General features: G+C 44.6%; 1 protein-coding gene across 1 annotated transcript; it reads left to right on the top strand.

The window, feature by feature from the left end:
* Nucleotides 1-1,113: 1,113 nt before the first annotated feature.
* Nucleotides 1,114-17,387, top strand: LOC104522020 (ATPase MORC2-like; the record flags this gene model as incomplete). The annotated part of the gene is made up of 8 exons (XM_010164188.1): nt 1,114-1,204; nt 2,787-2,895; nt 4,212-4,371; nt 4,453-4,564; nt 6,673-6,798; nt 12,080-12,159; nt 16,317-16,399; nt 17,302-17,387. Coding segments are annotated over 8 exons (847 nt in total), but the record flags the coding sequence as incomplete, so codon positions are not given.
* Between the last annotated feature and the right edge of the window lie 325 nt (nt 17,388-17,712).

Genomic DNA, 17,712 nt, shown 5'->3' with positions numbered 1-17,712 from the left:
TTGCTATCTCCTGGGGGAAGGGAGAGGAATTGTTCTGTCCTGTGGATGATGTTAAATGCCTTTATCCTTTGAACAATAGAAAAGCTTGGTCCTTTTATTTTGTCCTGTGCTAATAAAATACTCCAGTAATTGCTGCAGCACTTGCTAGTGCTGCCTTTTCCCCCACAGCTGTCCTGCTGTCAGTACTCCAGCAATCTGCTACCAAAATTAGCTTTTGTCTTACTAGTGTGTTAATCATAGTGTTCAGTTCAACATCATGAAAAAAGTAATGTTTATTCCAGATTCAAGATCTTTTTTACAGTTCTGACTTACGGTCTAATGCCAGTGGTTTAGAGGTTGTGGTGTCAGCAGTACGCGCAGTACAGCAGAACTGTGGCATCCCAGGGTGTGTTTTGGTTTATGAACCTGTTGATAACTGTGGTGGACACAACAGATCATCTTGTGGACATTTTTTTGTAAAAAGAAATGTCTTTGTTCAGTTCAGACAGGGCACTCGGCTAGTCTGAAACTTAAAACTTTTTGTCAGCATAATGGCATCTGCACAAACCTGAACAAATGCCATCGAGCAATTTATATCTTACAGGGCTTTTGTGGCTGACTAAATACCTGAGGGGAAAGAAAAAAAGAGGATGTAAGGGATCTTGAGATACTGTTGATCCAGTTGCAGTGCAGGACAGATCCCAGATCCTGCCTGTGTGCTTCCAGGACAGATCTCTGTCCTATTCTTAAGTCTTTTCTATAGATATAAGGAAGAAATTTTTTACAGTGAGGGTGGTGAAACCCTGGCCCAGGTTGCCCAGAGAGGTGGTAGAAGCCCCATCCCTGGAAACATTCAAGGTCAGGTTGGACGGGGCTCTGAGCAGCCTGATCTAGTTGAAGATGTCCCTGCTTGCTGCAGGGACTAGATGACCTTGAAAGGTCCCTTCCAACCCAAACCAGTCTGTGATTCTGTGATTCTTCAGCTTCAGGATGAGACTTTGGCTCGGACTTCTGGCTTCTTCCATCCTATCATCTCTCTGCTACTTACAGTGGTGAATAAGTTTATCTAAAAGATGTGTGTGTTTGCGTCTGTATATTAAAATAAGCTTTTTATTTTTCCCTGTCTCATTCCAGATGAAGCTGCCAGTGTTATTCAGTTTGGTAAATCAGCCAAGCGATCACCTGAGTCAACTCAAATTGGGCAGTATGGGAACGGCTTGAAATCGTAGGTATAACAAAAGTCAGCCTCCTGAGATTATGTAGGTTAGAGTTAGATCGTCAATGTATTTTTTGCTTGGAGGTGTATATCTGGTCCCTTCCATCCCCCAGGGAAAACAAAAAACAAAACAAAACAAAACAAAACAAAACAAACTCCAAACAAACAGATGAAATCTAACTAAAGATACCATGATTTAGTAGACAGGAGCTCTATGAACATCTACTGTAGTTCTTCAGTGGCGGAGAAGTCTGTCCAAAGCTGATGACAGTGTTTTGCCATTATGTTTGCATGATGCAGAGGACACATATCAGAGCTGGGGGAAAAAATGATAAAGCAGGAAACAAAACTTTAATATGCCTGTGGCAGAAAGGTAGTAGAATTGGAGTAAAGTAGTGCTGCAGCCTCTCGCTAGGAAGGTTGTCTGGTGCAAATCGGATGGGCTTAAACCTTTTCTTTTTCTCTTAAATCAGACAAATGCATGGAGAAGAAGAGGAATAATGGAAGGAGTGAGAGGAAGAGTGGGATTAAGTGGCAGAAGAACAGAAGCAGGAAGGAAATCTTAGTGGTTGGAGGGAATTTGCTAGGAAGGAGAATGGTGTTTGCTGTGGTGAACTGATGTCTCTGGGAGAGTTAAAGAGCTTTTATAGCTGACTCTGATGGGCTGTTCTGCTTCATGCTGTTCCATGTGGCTTGATCGTTTATATGCATCCTACTCAGGAAATCTGTGGGACTCTATAAATATCTGAGGGGAAAGCAAAAAAGAGAATGAAGGGATCTTGAGATACTATTGATGCAGCTGCAGTGCAGGACAGATCCCAGATCCTGCCGGTGCACTTCCAGGACAGATCTCTGTCCTTTTCTTTACGTTAGTGAGAGACATACTATATTATAGCTGAGACATGCAGACTGAAGCCTGAACACGTGAAAGGTGAGCAATCTTGAGAGAACTGGACTGACAGAACACTGATCCTTCTTTTGATGCAATGTTCATTTCCCAGTTAAGGTTTTCTGGACGAGTTGGGTAATAGGGTTAAAGGGAAGATGGGGAAGGCACTGCTGGGGATAGGAGAGCGGGGAGGAAGATGGGACTGTCCGTTTTCGTGGCAACTCACTGCTAAGTTGCGTTAGCTGAAGTGTCAGTGAGTCTTTCAAGTTAGACATTAGAAGATCAACTATCTGTCTCCTAGAAATTTGTCTGCTGCTATTCATTCTGTGTACAGTGAAATGAAGTGTACATTTGCTTTCTCACTTATGTTCCTGCTCATATATTGGAAGGTTATTGTCACATCTCACCTTAGTCATCTTTTTTAGATTAAAAAAACCCCAAAAACTGAACTTTCTACATAATATGAAAGCTGCACTGTACTTCTGCACCTTTTAATTGGACTAATGTTAAATGTTTTGAAATGTTATGAAAATGTCCAGATTGAGATGCCTTTTGAAAGAAATGAGATGTTGCTGTTTAAGCCCTTCTTCTGCCTTTTGGTATTCATAATTGAACATAATGGGAAGAAAACTCAGTAATGTATCTGCTTTCTAGAAGGTGGTGTGTATCAGGTGTAACATGCAGACTGAAATCTGTCTCCAGGGGTTCCATGCGGATTGGGAAGGATTTTATCCTGTTCACAAAGAAAGATAATGCCATGACTTGCCTCCTCTTGTCACGGACGTTCCACGAGGAAGAAGGCATTGATGAGGTTTGCATGTACTTTGTTGTAATGAATTAATACAGTGAATGCTGTCTTATCTGAACTTCCCCAGCTTTCACAGGAGAAGCGTCTGTGTTAACTGTTTGTGGCTACTCTGGTGGGACCAGTGTCTGGTTTTCTCTTGGTCATACACTTGTAGGGGTTCTGCAAAGTCGTCAAGGATTTTTTCCTTTTGGTTTCAGTTGTGTTTGAGAGGTCTCTCTAAACTACAGCAAGTTTGAAGGGCTCATTTCAGTCACTTCAAGTTGCTTACACTGAGTTCAGGACATGCCCAGACTTCTTGCATTTTCCTTTTCCCACAAAACTTGAGTTTGAGATGTATTTAAATGTATTGTTCTGATTTGATTTTCTGTGGAGAACTAAAGGTGTGATTGAAACTGCTACCCACAGCTCATAAACTCCAGACATGTCTCTTCTTTCAGATCTTTATTTTTTTTTAAATAAAAAATCAGTGTGGTTCTACCAATTGAAAACTTGTGTATCTTAATAGATAATTCAGGCATTGTTGTTCTGTATTCCCACTCTTAACGTGGAAGTATTTTTGTGCTCAAGCACAAGTGTTTTCCAGGAAAGACTGATAATGAAAAGTTTTAAATTTGCACTAGGACATTATCTAAGAGAGTGTTTTCTGTTGTGACAGTGGAAGGAGCTCTACCAAAAAGCTGTTGAGGGAGCAGTGCTTGCTAGTGGCCAGCTGGTGGCTGAAGCAGGTTAGGAACACTGTTATAGTTCTCACAGGAGCTCTGAAGCCAGAAGTTTTGTCTTGACCTCAATTCTAAAGTGAGGACAGGATTCAGTGCCCTTGATAGGCAGTTGCAGTCTATGATTCTATCTGTGTTTTTATTCTAAACAACAGACAACACCAATAACCTTGCTAGAATCCTAGAAATAATAAAGAGTGAGATCAGGATAAATATGAATGAAGGATATTTGAGTTCAAGAGAGAAGTTAAGCACAGAGGTTCACTTTTTAAAGCACCAATGTTTGGGTGTTTATAGTATTAGGAAAGTTGTTACAAGAGGAGGGGAAAACAGACATTGAGTGTGAGAGTAGCCAGTACCATACAGGTTACTTGGGAATGGTTCAGTCTAAGACTAGTTGTTGTTGGAAGGCAACTTGGAAGCTGGCAAAGCAGAGTCCTTGAACGTTTGACAGAAGGGCAAACCACTGAAAAGGCAAGGAAGGACACTTGCAGTGACTTAGGGGGCTGTTGGAAGGCGTAGGTTGCTTGGCCGTGGTCGGCAGAAGGGGCTGACTGGAGAGGGTGAGTACCTGAGTTGCTCTTGGTACGATGCAATTTGCAGGTCATCGTTCCCTTGCCCACCTGGAATGTACAGAGCTGGGAGCCTGTGACTGACAACATGGAGAAGTTTGCGATTGAGACGGAGCTAATTTACAAGTATTCACCTTTCAAATCAGAACAGGAAGTGATGGAGCAGTTCAATAAGATTCGTGGTGAGAAAGGTACGTGTGAATGGTGCTGGTCACTGGCAAGGTATTGGGGATTTGGCTGGAATTCACCTGATCAACTTGTTACTTGCTCAGGCACCCTGGTGATCATCTTTAACCTCAAACTAATGGATAATGGAGAACCAGAGCTGGATGTGACTTCTGACCCCCGAGACATTCAGATGGCAGAAACACCCCCAGAGGGAACGTAAGTGTCACGGGTGTTACTGGCCCTGAGCAAATTTTGTGTAGGGTTTGGCTGTATACTGTGTGCACGTGTTTTTAAAAAGCTTTTCTTTCTATGGTGAATTGGAGAATTTAGATGTTTAGCTTGTTCTTTAGCATTTTGGACTTCATATGTATAAACAGCCTGCAGACATGATGGTTGTGTGTGTGGCGTGAATGCCCGTGTTTGCTTGTCTCAGCTTAGTCAAAACAGCAAACTCGATACCTTTCTTTAGGCACCTTAAAACAAAGGAGCCCTAAGCCGTAGGTTTAATTTTCTGCACTGAATAAAGATGTTTTTGTCAGAACAGCAGCTGTTTCTGAGTCTGTGCTGCTCTCAAACTGATGTTCAGTTTTGTGATTAAATGAACCCTGGCAAAAGGCGAGGCGCTGCGCAGGTCAGCCTCCATGAATGGATGGTCTGGGTGGCTGCAGGTGGGGTGGATCACCAGGTCTTTTTGGGAGCAGGGACAGCACCTGGACTTCCCTGCAGAGGAGGAAGGATGTGCTCAGAGGGCAGCTAGAGGAGCAGAGGACCCCGTTCAGAGACCAGAGCTCCATGAGCACACCTAGCAAGCTTTACCTTTTTTATGAGATTACATGCTTCTTCCCTGAAGTGCCTGAATTTCCTGTCGAAATATAGTTTCAAACACTGTAAACCTGTCTATTTCTGTATGGATTAGTTTGATGTTATTGAGCACACAGGTGCAGCAAACTCCTTAGGGACCTCCAGGGATCTAATATGCTTCTCAGTTTCTTTAATGCCTGCTGGTGAGGTTTCATTATTATAGAATCATAGAAAGGTTTGGGTTGGAAGGGACCTTAAAGATCATCTAGTCCCAACCCCCCTGCCAGCAGCAGGGACACCTTCCACTAGACCAGGTTGCTCAAAGCCTCATCCAACCTGGCCTTCAACACTTCCAGGGAGGGGACATCCACAACTTCCCTGGGCAACCTGTTCCAGTGTCTGACCACCCTCACAGTGAAGAACTTCTTCCTAATATCTAATCTAAACCTCCCCTCTTTCAGTTTAAACCCATTTCCCCTTGTTTTGTCATTAACTGCCCTTATGAAAAGTCCCTCCCCATTTTTCTTGTAGGCCCTTCAGGTACTGGGAGGCCGCTATAAGATCTCCCCGGAGCCTGCTCTTCTCCAGGCTGAACAGCCCCAACTCTCTCAGCCTGTCCTCATAGGAGATGTGCTCCAGCCCTCAATTACCGCTAATCGCTGGAAGGAACTTCTTCCTTCTGACCTTGTGATACAGTTTCTGTGTGTGATCAGTGCAGTATCTGTCAGAGCATACTCCTGACTAACCAAAGGGTCAGAGAACATGCTAGCGAGTGGGGCATGCAAGTGGTCCAGTTTATAGGTTTGACCTTCATTATCCCGCTCTATTCAAAACATCCTTTTCTAGCTACAGTAATGTGTGCATCAGTGTTCTGTAACAGTGTTTAAAATGTACAGCTTAACAGAAAATCTTTGTAGAAGACATAGGTAGAAGAAATTTAAAATAAAAGCCTCACTTAATGCAGCTGCATGGGCCTTAAAACAGAAGGGCTTTTTCTTTTACCTGGCTTTCTTGCTGATGGTTGTCTCTCTGGTGTGTTACAAAGTAGATGGCTATGAGCTGAGATGGTAACAGTTCCAGCTGCACCATATGTGAATCCTGTGGTAGGTGCTTAAAATACACCAGGGGTAGTGCAGAGCAATGGAGGGAGGTGCTGCTGTTGGTCACTTTGCTTCTCGGTAGCAGCTTCTTGGGCAAGGAGAATCTTAGGAGTTTTGTCCATGGAGAAATGTGTTCATTTGGTTTGGATAGAGGAGGAGGCCCTGTGACAGTAGTGTGTCATAGCTGTTCTTGATTGGAGAGGAATGAAGGGGAGGAGGCTGTGAAGGAAAGAGAAAGCGGAATGCAGATGGAAAGAGGCTCCAAGATGAGCACTCTGACTAAAGAGACACTGATAACTCAGGGGTGAATCGATGGAGTCATCTCTGGGCTATGTGGACCAGTCTGGGAGAATATCTGCTGGTAATCCTACAAAGAAATGCCGAACAAACGGCTCAGTCTCTGTAAGCATCCCTCTCTTGCAGAAAGCCTGAGCGCCGCTCCTTCCGTGCCTACGCTGCTGTGCTTTATATTGATCCCAGAATGAGGATCTTCATAAATGGACACAAAGTGCAAACCAAGCGACTTTCCTGCTGCCTGTACAAGCCAAGGTGAGTGTTGGACCCAAAGTCTGCAGACATTCGGGACCTTTTGGAGTTTCCTTACAGAAAAGGTTTAGCATTTTGCTCATCCTGCATAATGTCCATGTTAAAGCCACAGAAACAGATTGTGAGAGAATGGGGTGTGGTATTGACATAATGGAAAAAGAGTTAGACAGTGGAAAATCACATGATTAATTTTTGCCATTTGTATCCCTGTCAGAGAAGATATTGATTGTTTAAAATACCATATCCATACAAAGCTAGAGAGTAACTGGGTTTTTTTAAGTAGGACAAGGAAATATATTCTAACATGCTTGTTAGAATTTTTACTGAAAAGAAATTAGACTGAGCACTTTGAAATGGTTGCTTTGAAAATTAACTTTTGTATGTAGCTGATCTAGGTTTGAATGGAGATTGGGAAATACTTTCCCCTATCTTCCTTTTAAATGCCCTTAAGCAATAAATTTGAAAGTGAGCTGAGGTTTTACCGCCAGTTGGCTTAACAGATACTGGAAAAGGTCATAAGGATGGGAAGGGAAAGGAAAACATGTATTTAAGTCTGCTTGAGGCAATAGTGTTCTTCTGCACCTGGGAGCACATGGGCTGCATTCTAGATACCTTAATATGACTTGTCTTAATAAAATAGTAGTAATTTTATAGAGTATTTGTGGATTGTTTTAATATAGCATTTTGGATCACAGTGGTGTTTCAGTAGTATGGGTCCACTGTCAACTTGTCAGGTGCTTTGACTGACCACAATCCAATGTCACGACACTGATTGCTGGCCTCATAACCTGGCTAGTTTTCAACTTACAGCTGCTCTGTCAGGCTCATACTTCCTCAGCTTCTTAAATGGAAAGGTGGGAAATTTTATCAGAAACTTGATCGAAGTCAAGGGAGATTACATCTGCTGCTCTCCAGCTGTTGACCAAGGCAGTCATTTCGTTGTAGAAGCAAGTTGGTAGGTGCAGCTTAACTTGTCACTGTAAATTCCAATTTGCTGGGTGGAGAATCTCTGAATTTCTGACTGCTTTTTACCTATGTGTGAGTGCCATGTGCTGCTGTTTCTTGTGCTGACATCCAACAAAACTACTGTGGAGAGAAAGCAGAGAAGGGCACAGGTTTTTATCTCATCAGAGCCTGGCTTCTTGTGAGACTCAAATACAAGATGCCATTGCTGTGGGATGGTGCTAGCATTGTCATGATGATATAACGTGGACCGGGTCGCCCCAGATGTTCATCTGCCTCAGTATCTTCTTTTTCAAGTGGTCAGGAGCTGATGCCTGGGGAGGGGCATGAGAATTTTGTCCTACACCACAGGACTGTTTTCTGTTGAAAAGAGACTATTTTTGACAATTTAGACAGCAACTCTTCTGGGTCCCTGTCACCAATTCTGTATCTGCTTTTCCTTGCCTTTGGGGAATAGTTGCAGCTGTTGAAGGGGAAATTCAAATTGTAACTGCTCAGCAATGTTAATTCATGACCAAGGAATGATCTGACAGGGAAGGCAAGAAGGCCCAATGGCAGAATGGGTTACACTGGCTGATGAGGTAAGAAATGCTGCAGTATTGTCCCGTAACAACGGTGAATGCCAAGTGCTTGGGGGCCAGTTGTGGTAAATGGAGCTGGTGCTGGGGATGGACCCAGCACTGGGCTAAGGTGCCCCATGCTGACACTCCTGGGGTTGGGATCGGTGCTGGTGTAGGTGTATCTAATAAATCTGCTTGTGCTGCATCTTTGCAGACTCCTTGTAGATCTGCTTATGGTGATATGGCAATAAAAATTCCACAACACTGTAAAGGCATTCACATTTAAAATCCCCACTCCTGCAGTGGAGTAGAAAAGACTGTGCAAACAAGGCATTTCTGTAAAGCAAAGTGTAGATCTTCCTGGACTTGGGGCAATTATTGTAGCCTTACCAAGTCTTTCTGGAGAGTGTCCAGACTGCTTCCTTCTGGTATTAGACTCCTGATGCCAGGTTTGGGCTCCAGAAGCTGCGTGGCCATTGGGACGAGCCATTGAAACCTTCACTGTGGGTTCTGAGAGTCAGCACAGCCCTTGGGTAGGTGCCCACACTGTGCCCTGGACAAGTTGTGGAAACTCAAATCTTACCTTCAGACACCTGAGCAGAGCTTAGTCTGCCCTATGGCCATTCTGAGGGTGGAGTTACTCTGCTTTTACAGCTGTAGGTGATTTTTTTCTTTTTTCTCCCTGAACCTGCTGAAAAGGGTTGCTTACACCCTCAATTTTCCCTTTAGAGTTGGAGCCAGAGCTCACGCATCCCCAGTTAGCTACTGGGCTTTGAGTGCTCTGCACGTTAATACTACTCCCCTTCACTTGCAGAGGGACTCTAGTTTGTATGGGGACACAGGGGGAAGTGTAGCACCGTTAGTGTTCCTTTAGAGGACGGTTGATGTGGCAGCGATGCTCAGCTCTTCAGCGTAGCTGTTTTTTGCAGAGCCTGAGTAGCCTGGGCCAGGTACCTGTTAAACTTTCCTGGTCCAGCAAAGGGATGGGTAACAGGCAGTGAAGGTTCTCCTGTCTGACAGCCCAAGTAGATAGTGTGCTGTGTGTAGTGTGTACTGAAGGGCTCTTTGCTAGTCTTTGGGGAAGTGTCATGATGCCTGAGCCTAAACAGGTGTTAATTTTGTTCATATCCTCCTGATAAAGGCCAGTGAACTACTGTAAGGGAATGCCATTCATCTGTCAGATGGACCTGTCCATCCATATTGTTGGTTTTATAAGAAAGTCTGCTATAAACCAGCCTGGCATGCAAAGGGCAGGTCATTACCTGATGGTGAGCTGACAAATGACTCCTGCTTGTGGTCTTTTTACCTACTTCTTGTCACACTTTGGGCCAGGTGTCTTTCTGTTTGAAGTGATGCTTTCATGCCTTACGTTGGACATTGGTAGGTACAGCCATTGGCCTGTCTCTCTGCCCTCTGGTCTGCTCTCAAGATCTGCTCAGGAGGATTGTCTTCAGGAGGTGGTGGCTCCCCTCCTACAGTAGGGCTGTAAGTCAGATTGTCTTCCTCTCTGAAGGAAAAGGTTATACAGTGGCTTGTCTGCGGGTTAGTGTGTTGGTGTTAGAGAGCAAAAATGGAAGTCCATCATGGGCTGTAGGGTATTTAAGTCCTTTACTGACAATTGTGGTTTTGCTGCCGTTGCGCTGTTCTTCATCAGGAGTTAATGGCTTGTCTTCTGAGCAGGGCACTTGTTTTCCTTTTGTCATCTGCCCTTTCTGGAAGCTGTGTTTCTGTGGGTAGAGGCTTCTCCGTACCTTTCTGGAGCTTGTAACGTCCTGGTGGCAGGGACAGGCTAGTTTTGTGCAGTTCCTTCACCAGTGCTTGCAGGTGTGATACCACAGTACCCACCTCCCTAGGAATGGCTCGTGTCTCCTGAAGGTTTGCTTCCATCTGTTCTCTCCCACAGGAACTGTTTGAGCTTGTTTAGCAGCATGGGCCATGCAGATAGAAGTAGCCAGGCCATGTCCAAGGCAGTTGTAATGAATGTCTTGAACCTCGAAGAGTGTGTTTTACTATTGCAACCTACAGACTTCTTGTCTGTCTGACCTGTTTTCGTACGTCTTTGCTAGATGCGCTGTTCCAGACCACGTGCATGGGAGCTTTCCTGGCAGTGACTGAAGTCATTTGGTGTTGCAAAAGAAAGTGGAACAGGAGGATGGGCACGGTGATGGCTCACAGTTCCTATCTGGGCCACCTTGCAGTCCCTCACACTTCACCATGTTGCAAAGGGGTTGCTGTCCCTAAGGTCCTCTTCAGGTACTGCCTTGCCTCCTGAGCTGGGCGTGTTGAGATAATTCAGCTTCACCCTGCTTCTCTCTCTTCCCGCCCCCCCCCTCAGGAAAGTCAGGTTGAATGTAGATGAGGTAATTTAATTATGCTGGCATGTTGAAAGCAGTCTGGTTTCAGAATGTGTTCTCTCTCTTGGCCCCAGGTAGCTTTAATCACGCTTAAGTAGATTTGAGGAGATGGCACCACCAAAAACCTGACTCTACATCTCCTAACATGGTTATTGGGTGATTTCTGGAAGAGTTACCACCTGTCTACTTTTTCTCCAGTGAGGAGATCCTTATGAATAGCAGAAAATTAGTTTAGTAAATGCAGAAATGTATTTAAGTGGACTGTGCTTGTGGTGTGAGTTTTCTGGATTTGGGAACAAGGTGAGACTATTTCTGACATCAGTATTGACATCCACGTGTGCTTGCACACAGAAACATACCTAAATGAAATTTTTCATCTGTGCAAGGTGACTTCTTCTGGATCCTGATAGATTATCTGCCCTTTGGGGGGACCTTGTCCCTCATTGGGATCTAAATGTGGTTCCTCCTACATTAATGACTTGGTCAATTCAGTCTTATGCCCTTATGTGTTTCCTCCTCTCTCTGTAAAAGCAGCATTTCTAGTGGCTTTTGCTTTGGCTAAATGTTGGAGAGGTTTATTTTTTTGTAAAAAGTTACTTGGGATGGGATTTTCCTCTTGATACATCCAAAACCTTGAGTCTTAAGGTGGTTTGATTTCCTTTAGGCTCTGATCATCCTTCTTGATGTCATCTCCTCTTCCACAGTTAAGTGCCTCTGCACAGCGGTGATGCATACTCATGAGCTTCTGCCTCTATACACGCCTGCCTCTTCCACTCTGCAGCAGTCAGTCAGGCTGTGATCTGCATTTGGCATGTTATGATATAGGGAAGGTGAAACTGACTTTACAAAGTTGTAAGTCAGATGTGCAGCATACAGAAATGTCCTGAAATTTTAGAGCTGCAACTTGAAGCTCCATTCAGAGAGTTGCTCTGCCAGTTAAAGGCTTTGAGCTAGCCCTGCATGGAGATGGACACTGTCAGACTGTGCCTGTGGGCAGCTGTTTGCAGGAGAAAGGAAGGTTTATCTGAGGTTATCTGTTAACCCTCTGTAACGAGAGGGTTTTGAGAACCTTTCCGTATATATGAACTCCTCCTTTCTGCGTCTGAAGTTATTCCTCTCAACCTTGGGATTTTCTCCAAGAATATGGATATGTTTCACCCCCACTGACTAATGCAGAAGAGGGTATTGTGGTTGCAACTACTACTAAAGCATCTCTGACTTAAAAAGTTTTTGCCTAACTGCATACAAAAATGCCGAGTTCCTGATAAGTAAACCTCCTTCTCCATTTATTGAATCTATTGAGAAGAGTGGAGTAGCATGTGGAGATGTTATTCTCTCATACAGTGATGAAATCTTGGCTTGACCTTACTGCTGAGTTTGCTGATTAATAAGTTTTGATCATCGCAGGATGTACAAATATACTTCAAACCGTTTCAAGACCCGTGCAGAGCAAGAGGTGAAGAAAGCAGAGCACATGGCAAGGATAGGTGAGTCTTCGGGGTATGCATGCGTCCTGATTGTGCTATAGCAAAGGAAAGGACTGAAAGAGGCTGTCTTGATGGGTATGATCTGAAATTGCTTGCTTCTGTGATTGTTACAGTTGCTCAGGAAATTAATTATTACAGTGGCTACAGATGACCCAGAATTACTTCCATGCAATAGAAGGAACATACTTCGTTCCCTAAGACCACTTCCTCTGGGGATACATGTACAGAATAACCCCTGGAGTCACTGCCCTTGCTACGGCTGAAGCCTGGCTAAGCTGCTGCCCCGTTGCCCTGAAATTCTGCTCTCCCCTTTTGCATATCATTAGCTTTTGGTTCTGTTCTCCTTCTGTTCCTTCCCTGTTGAGGCAGTTGTTAAAAAAATAGATTCTTATTGTGTCACCTGATGTAGAGTAATTGACACTTGGGTGTACAAGGGAGTCCTGCTTTGGTTCTTGGTTTTTTTTTCCCATCAAGACACACCTTTTGTCCATCTAGTCTTCCCTTCCTATTAAGTCCTGTAGTCCTCAGGAGAAACCGAATTTCATGTTCAGCATATAGAAATTACATAAGCATATAAATATAGCATATAACTTAATTAAATTCACACAAATTTGATAGACTAAGCAGTCTTCTCCCCAACCCCTGATGGGAAAATACCGTAGTGAAGGAGGCATCTTGGAAGTTGTAAGACATGTTGACCTATATCTTCTGGTAGGTTTCATAAATCAACTTCCTAAATCAATCAGAAGCAAGTGTCCTCTCTCCCTGTGTGAGAGCTGCTCTAGGCATGTGTGCATGTGCGTGCAGGTCAGATACGCAAGTGGCAGTGCCACGTTTGGTCTGTGCAGAGTCCTTAAGGGCAGCGTGATTTTGATCCTGCCCAAAGCAAAGCAGCAAAATGAAATTATGTAAATTGCTATGTACCCTATTCCTCCTTTATGAAGTATAACCTAACAAGATAGACTTGAAATTATGAAGTTTAAGCAGATTTTATGCTGTGGCTCAATCCTCATAGATGAATTTATTTTTCAGATTGAGTCCTGTAGCCAAAGCAGGTGTTGAGCACACACTTGCGTTGTCTTCAAGAAGGTGCAAATAGCATGATTTAGAGAGGCTTCTTTCTTGCAGCAGTCTGTGAACCCTTCATGATGTTTAATAGGTGAGCTTTAATGTCTTCAGGCTGAAGAATACTGCTATTTGATGTCCCAGTGCTAAGAACAGGTACCATTGGCACGGAAACATAAGCTCGTTTTCATCACCAAAGCTGTTAACCCACTGCCTCTGGTGGTGATGTGGGTGCTGAGCAAACGGCTTTGAACATGGTGGGGAAAAGTCACAGCAGACCTCAGACTGTTTTCTGCAAGATTTGATCACATGAAGCCTGTAGGACTGAAACATTCTTGTAGCATTAACCTCAGCTTCAATGGCACAGATCTCATTTCTTTGTTTCTAGGAAAATGAATTTAATCTGTAGCAACCACGTTCCCTTGTTCTACTGTTGACAGAAAATATTAATTTCTCATTATCTCCAGCATATGTTTTCTCTTGAGGATGAAAACCGTTCTTAGGAGGGATCTTCAGCAGGGAATGGTTTGCAGTTTTCTCTTTCAAAACTAGGGGTGTGTTGTGAGAAATATTGAGTCTCAGCTGAGCTAACTGCAGTTCCAGTGTGCCATGGCTGCCTGCCAGGGATGTGTTGGAATCCATCATACTGTAGAACTCTACTGAGAGATTGATGAGTCTCTGGAAGTAGATTATGAGCTTGTTGGACCAAAATTTACAATAACAAAAAAATAGCCATAGTGGGGGAAGAAAAAAAAAAAGCCATATGGGCAACTGTGACTATTGATGACATGGCTTTGGCATATGCAAAAAGACCCACGGCTCAGGAATGCAGACATACATATATTTAAGATAAGGAAAAGCCACTCCATTCCCTGAGAACTGACTCCCTGCCTCATGCAATAAGCTGTAGCATCCAGATCCCTAAGTGACCAGATGGACCCAGGAAAAAAGTACCATTCCTGGGTGAGGTAGCTGTGAAAGACCACCAGCTGCTCTCTGTGTATTTCTGAACCAAGACTGAATACTGCACTGAGGCATCTTAGTATTGCTATTGCCTGGTTTCAAGAAATCCTCTTACAAATTCTGAAAAGGAAACAAACAGGTCTCCCTCTGCTCTGCCCTTGTGAGGCCCCATCTGAAGTTTTGCGTCCAGGTCTGGAGCCCCCAACACAAGAAAGATGTGGAGCTGTTGGAGCAGATCCAGAGGAGAGCCAGGAAGATGATCCAAGGGCTGGAGCACCTCTCTTATGAAGAAAGGTTGAGGGAGCTGGGCTTGTTGAGCTTGGAGAAGAGAAGGCTCTGGGGAGACCTCATTGCAGCCTTCCAGTGCCTCAAAGGAGCTTAGAAACAGGAGGGAGAGTGACTTTTGACATGGGCAGAGAATGACAGGACACAGGGAAATGGTTTTAAACTGAGAGGAGAGATCTAGGTCAGATACTGGGGGGAAATTTTTCACCCAGAGGGTGGTGAGACACTGGCCCAGGTTGCCCAGAGAAGCTGTGGGTGCCCCATCCCTGGAGGCATTCAAAGCCAGGTGGGATGGGGCCCTGGGCAGCCTGATCTAGTGGTTGGCAACCCTGTCCACAGCAGGGGGGTTGGAACTGGATGGTCTTTAAGGTCCTTTCCAACCCAAATCATTATGTGATTCTATGATTTGTGTTCCTGTACCTGCACACATCAAAACCCCGCATTTCCACAAGTAATGCTGACTGTGGCATGGAGAATGGTGGATACCAGTTACCAAACACTGTTTACCGCGTCTGGATTCCTTCTGGCTGGCAACTGAGTGCTGCTTTTTGGAGAGGTGCTTGGTCATCTCTAGGAGCCAATTGCTACCCTGTCATCTTCTTGCTTATCTCATCCTCCATAAATCTTAGGCCAGGTCAATTTCCAAATCGCCTCTGTGCCTGTCAGCACATGCCTTTTAACCCATGTTTTTCATTTCTTCTAGTCATCTTTCATGTAAACATTTTGGTTCCTACTTTATTTGTACCAGTTTATTTATGTTAGAAATTTCTACAGTTCATGAAGGCTGCGGTGTCACTGCATCCTCTTTCCGTGCTCAGAAGCGAGCATGGGGAGCATTGCAGCAAGGTCAGTGCTGCATCCACAGCACACGTGCCCAAGTCGAGTGCTTGCAGGTGGCAGCTGCAGCTCCAACTCTCCCTGCCCAAGCAGGACATTACTTGCTAGTCCATGTTTACACCCATGGGTGTCATAGCCTGTGGGACAGAGGAAGATGATTCACTCAACTAGTTCTTGTACTGCTGCGAGCAGAACAGTCTTCTGACTTGAAAGGGAATGTGAAGGAGTTGTCGCCAGTGTGCCTTTCGATGGAGAGCACGTAGATGGAAAGTACGTGGTGCTACTTTACCAAAGCACCTTATGTCTCAATTTTAGGAAGGAATCTGCTCGCTGAAAGTGAATTTTATTGACTGAATCTTAAGCAGTATGAGAGTGATGTGTACCTATTGCCAGGCAGTCTTGTTGGTAGTCTGGGAGAGAAGTGAAAAGGGGAATTTCTTTGAAGTGGTAAAATTTGTGCATTCATAGATCAGGGGTAGTGGTAGCTTTTCAGAACACTGTGTCCTATTTTGTGGTAGGTTTGTCTTTTTCCAGGCAAAATTTATCAACTATCAAGATAAAAGCATTTCTGAGAGTAGTCCTTTCCCTTCATCTCTGGAAGTAAATTACCTTTTTGTAACCCCTTTTTGGGCCTGAACTCGGTCTTTGGTTTGAGAGAGCTTTTCTTTGCCTTCATGCTCCTGAGCAGAACAGGCAGGACCACTTGCATGCTTAGTCTTTCCAGTTCCTTGCTAACTTCCTCATGGATCCTTCCTTTAAACATGCTTTTGCAGAGTCTAGCCCTGCTATTATGCTGGTGTTGACTGCGACCTCTGAGCAAGTTTAAGTTGGCATGTTTTTGGTGCCCTCTCATATGTAAGGTTTTATTTTGTACATTTTTGTGTTACCTTTGTACCCTTGTACATGTCAGTCCAGCAAGGGCTGTCTGAAAGTCAGTCTCCTCGGGTGAATGCCTTATGATACTCTGTACTGAATGGTTGACATCTTCCATTTCCCTTGTGTTTCAGCGGAGGAGAAGGCTCGTGAAGCAGAGAGTAAAGCCCGTGCACTTGAGCTGCACCTAGGAGGGAATCTCACACGGGAGTCCAGGGTGAGCCTTGTGCTTTGGCAGCTTGTCACCTTTTAGGCACTGAGGGACAGTTCACAGCACTGGCTTTTGGGCAGTGCTGGCTTTGGGGCAGCGCTGGCTGGGCAGCACCCAGTGGTAGCACCCAGTGTGTAGGTTAAGCAGGTGGCAACTTCACTTGGCAGTGAATTGCCAGCAGCGTTCAGGCAGTTCTGTGGTCTCATCAACACTGGGCATGCTTCAACGTCTGCCTGTGGTTTCCAGCCCAAGTGGGAAGCGTGCTGAAATTCCCCTGCCCGCAACCTCCAATATATCCTGAGCAGGAGGGCAGCCCCAGGTGCTTCATTTGTTATCAGCCTCAGCAGAAGGGGACACGGGAATGTGCAGTGTTTGAACAGATGTAAAATTGGGTGCTTTTTGGCTGTTTCCCCAATCCCTGCGCAGCTGGCTCTGAATCGTTTGGGCAGGGGCTTTTGGAGAGGGGCTGTTTGCTTCTTCCCAGTGGGGCTGTGGCTCTTGATAGGGGCAAAGCTGTGACCCAGCCCACTGTGGGGTGGTAGGAGGGCTTGTGGGGACACCAGGTGGGTCAGCAAGTGACATCAGCATAAAATCATTATCCTTCCTATTGGCATCTAATGGAAACAACAGTATCCAAGTTGTTTCCTGTGCCCCCTTATCTTCTGGTTTAAGTTACCTTAGACATTTAGTTACATGTAGACATTTTCTTCCAAGCAACTGTGTAGCTGCTTAAACAACCCAGCAGCAGGTGCTGCCCTGGTACTGATTGTCACCCTCCACTGTTTGTGAAGTCTTTACATTTAAAACATTTCTGAGATCTTCTTGAAGGGGGGGGGGGGAAATCATAGAGGTGAGTTAATTTCATTAATTTCACGGCAGCAGTTTTACTGTGTGATGGCTGTTTGCAGATGACGCTACGTCAAGTCCAGAACTCTGCAATAACCATGCGCCGGGAGGCTGATGTCAAGAAAAGAATCAAGGATGCAAAGCAGCGGTGAGTGCAAGGTGGTTCAAAGCTCTGGTTTTCCCAGGCTGTTCACTCCACCTGCTCAGATGTTTCTCTCCTATTTTACTTGTGTGGTAGAGGGAGCAGTTCAGCTTGAAGCTTAAGTTTCTGTGGGCATCTTGTGTTCCCTGGCTGTTAAACCAAGGGGACTGAGTTTCCCGTTCTGGTTGCTACTGCTATTCCCCTCTTACTTGCTGAAAGACATCTTTGGATTTGGCATATTTTCTGTAGATGTTTTCCTGGTTTTCACATCATCTTTTTTCACTCTTTTGCTTTTTCATCTGCAGATAAGACTCAGGGAGGCAAATAAATT

The sequence above is a fragment of the Antrostomus carolinensis genome, unplaced genomic scaffold, assembly GCF_000700745.2.
Source record: "Antrostomus carolinensis isolate BGI_N321 unplaced genomic scaffold, ASM70074v2 scaffold32573, whole genome shotgun sequence".
Taxonomy (NCBI): Eukaryota; Metazoa; Chordata; class Aves; order Caprimulgiformes; family Caprimulgidae; genus Antrostomus; species Antrostomus carolinensis.
This window is presented reverse-complemented; position numbering and strand designations above follow the sequence as displayed.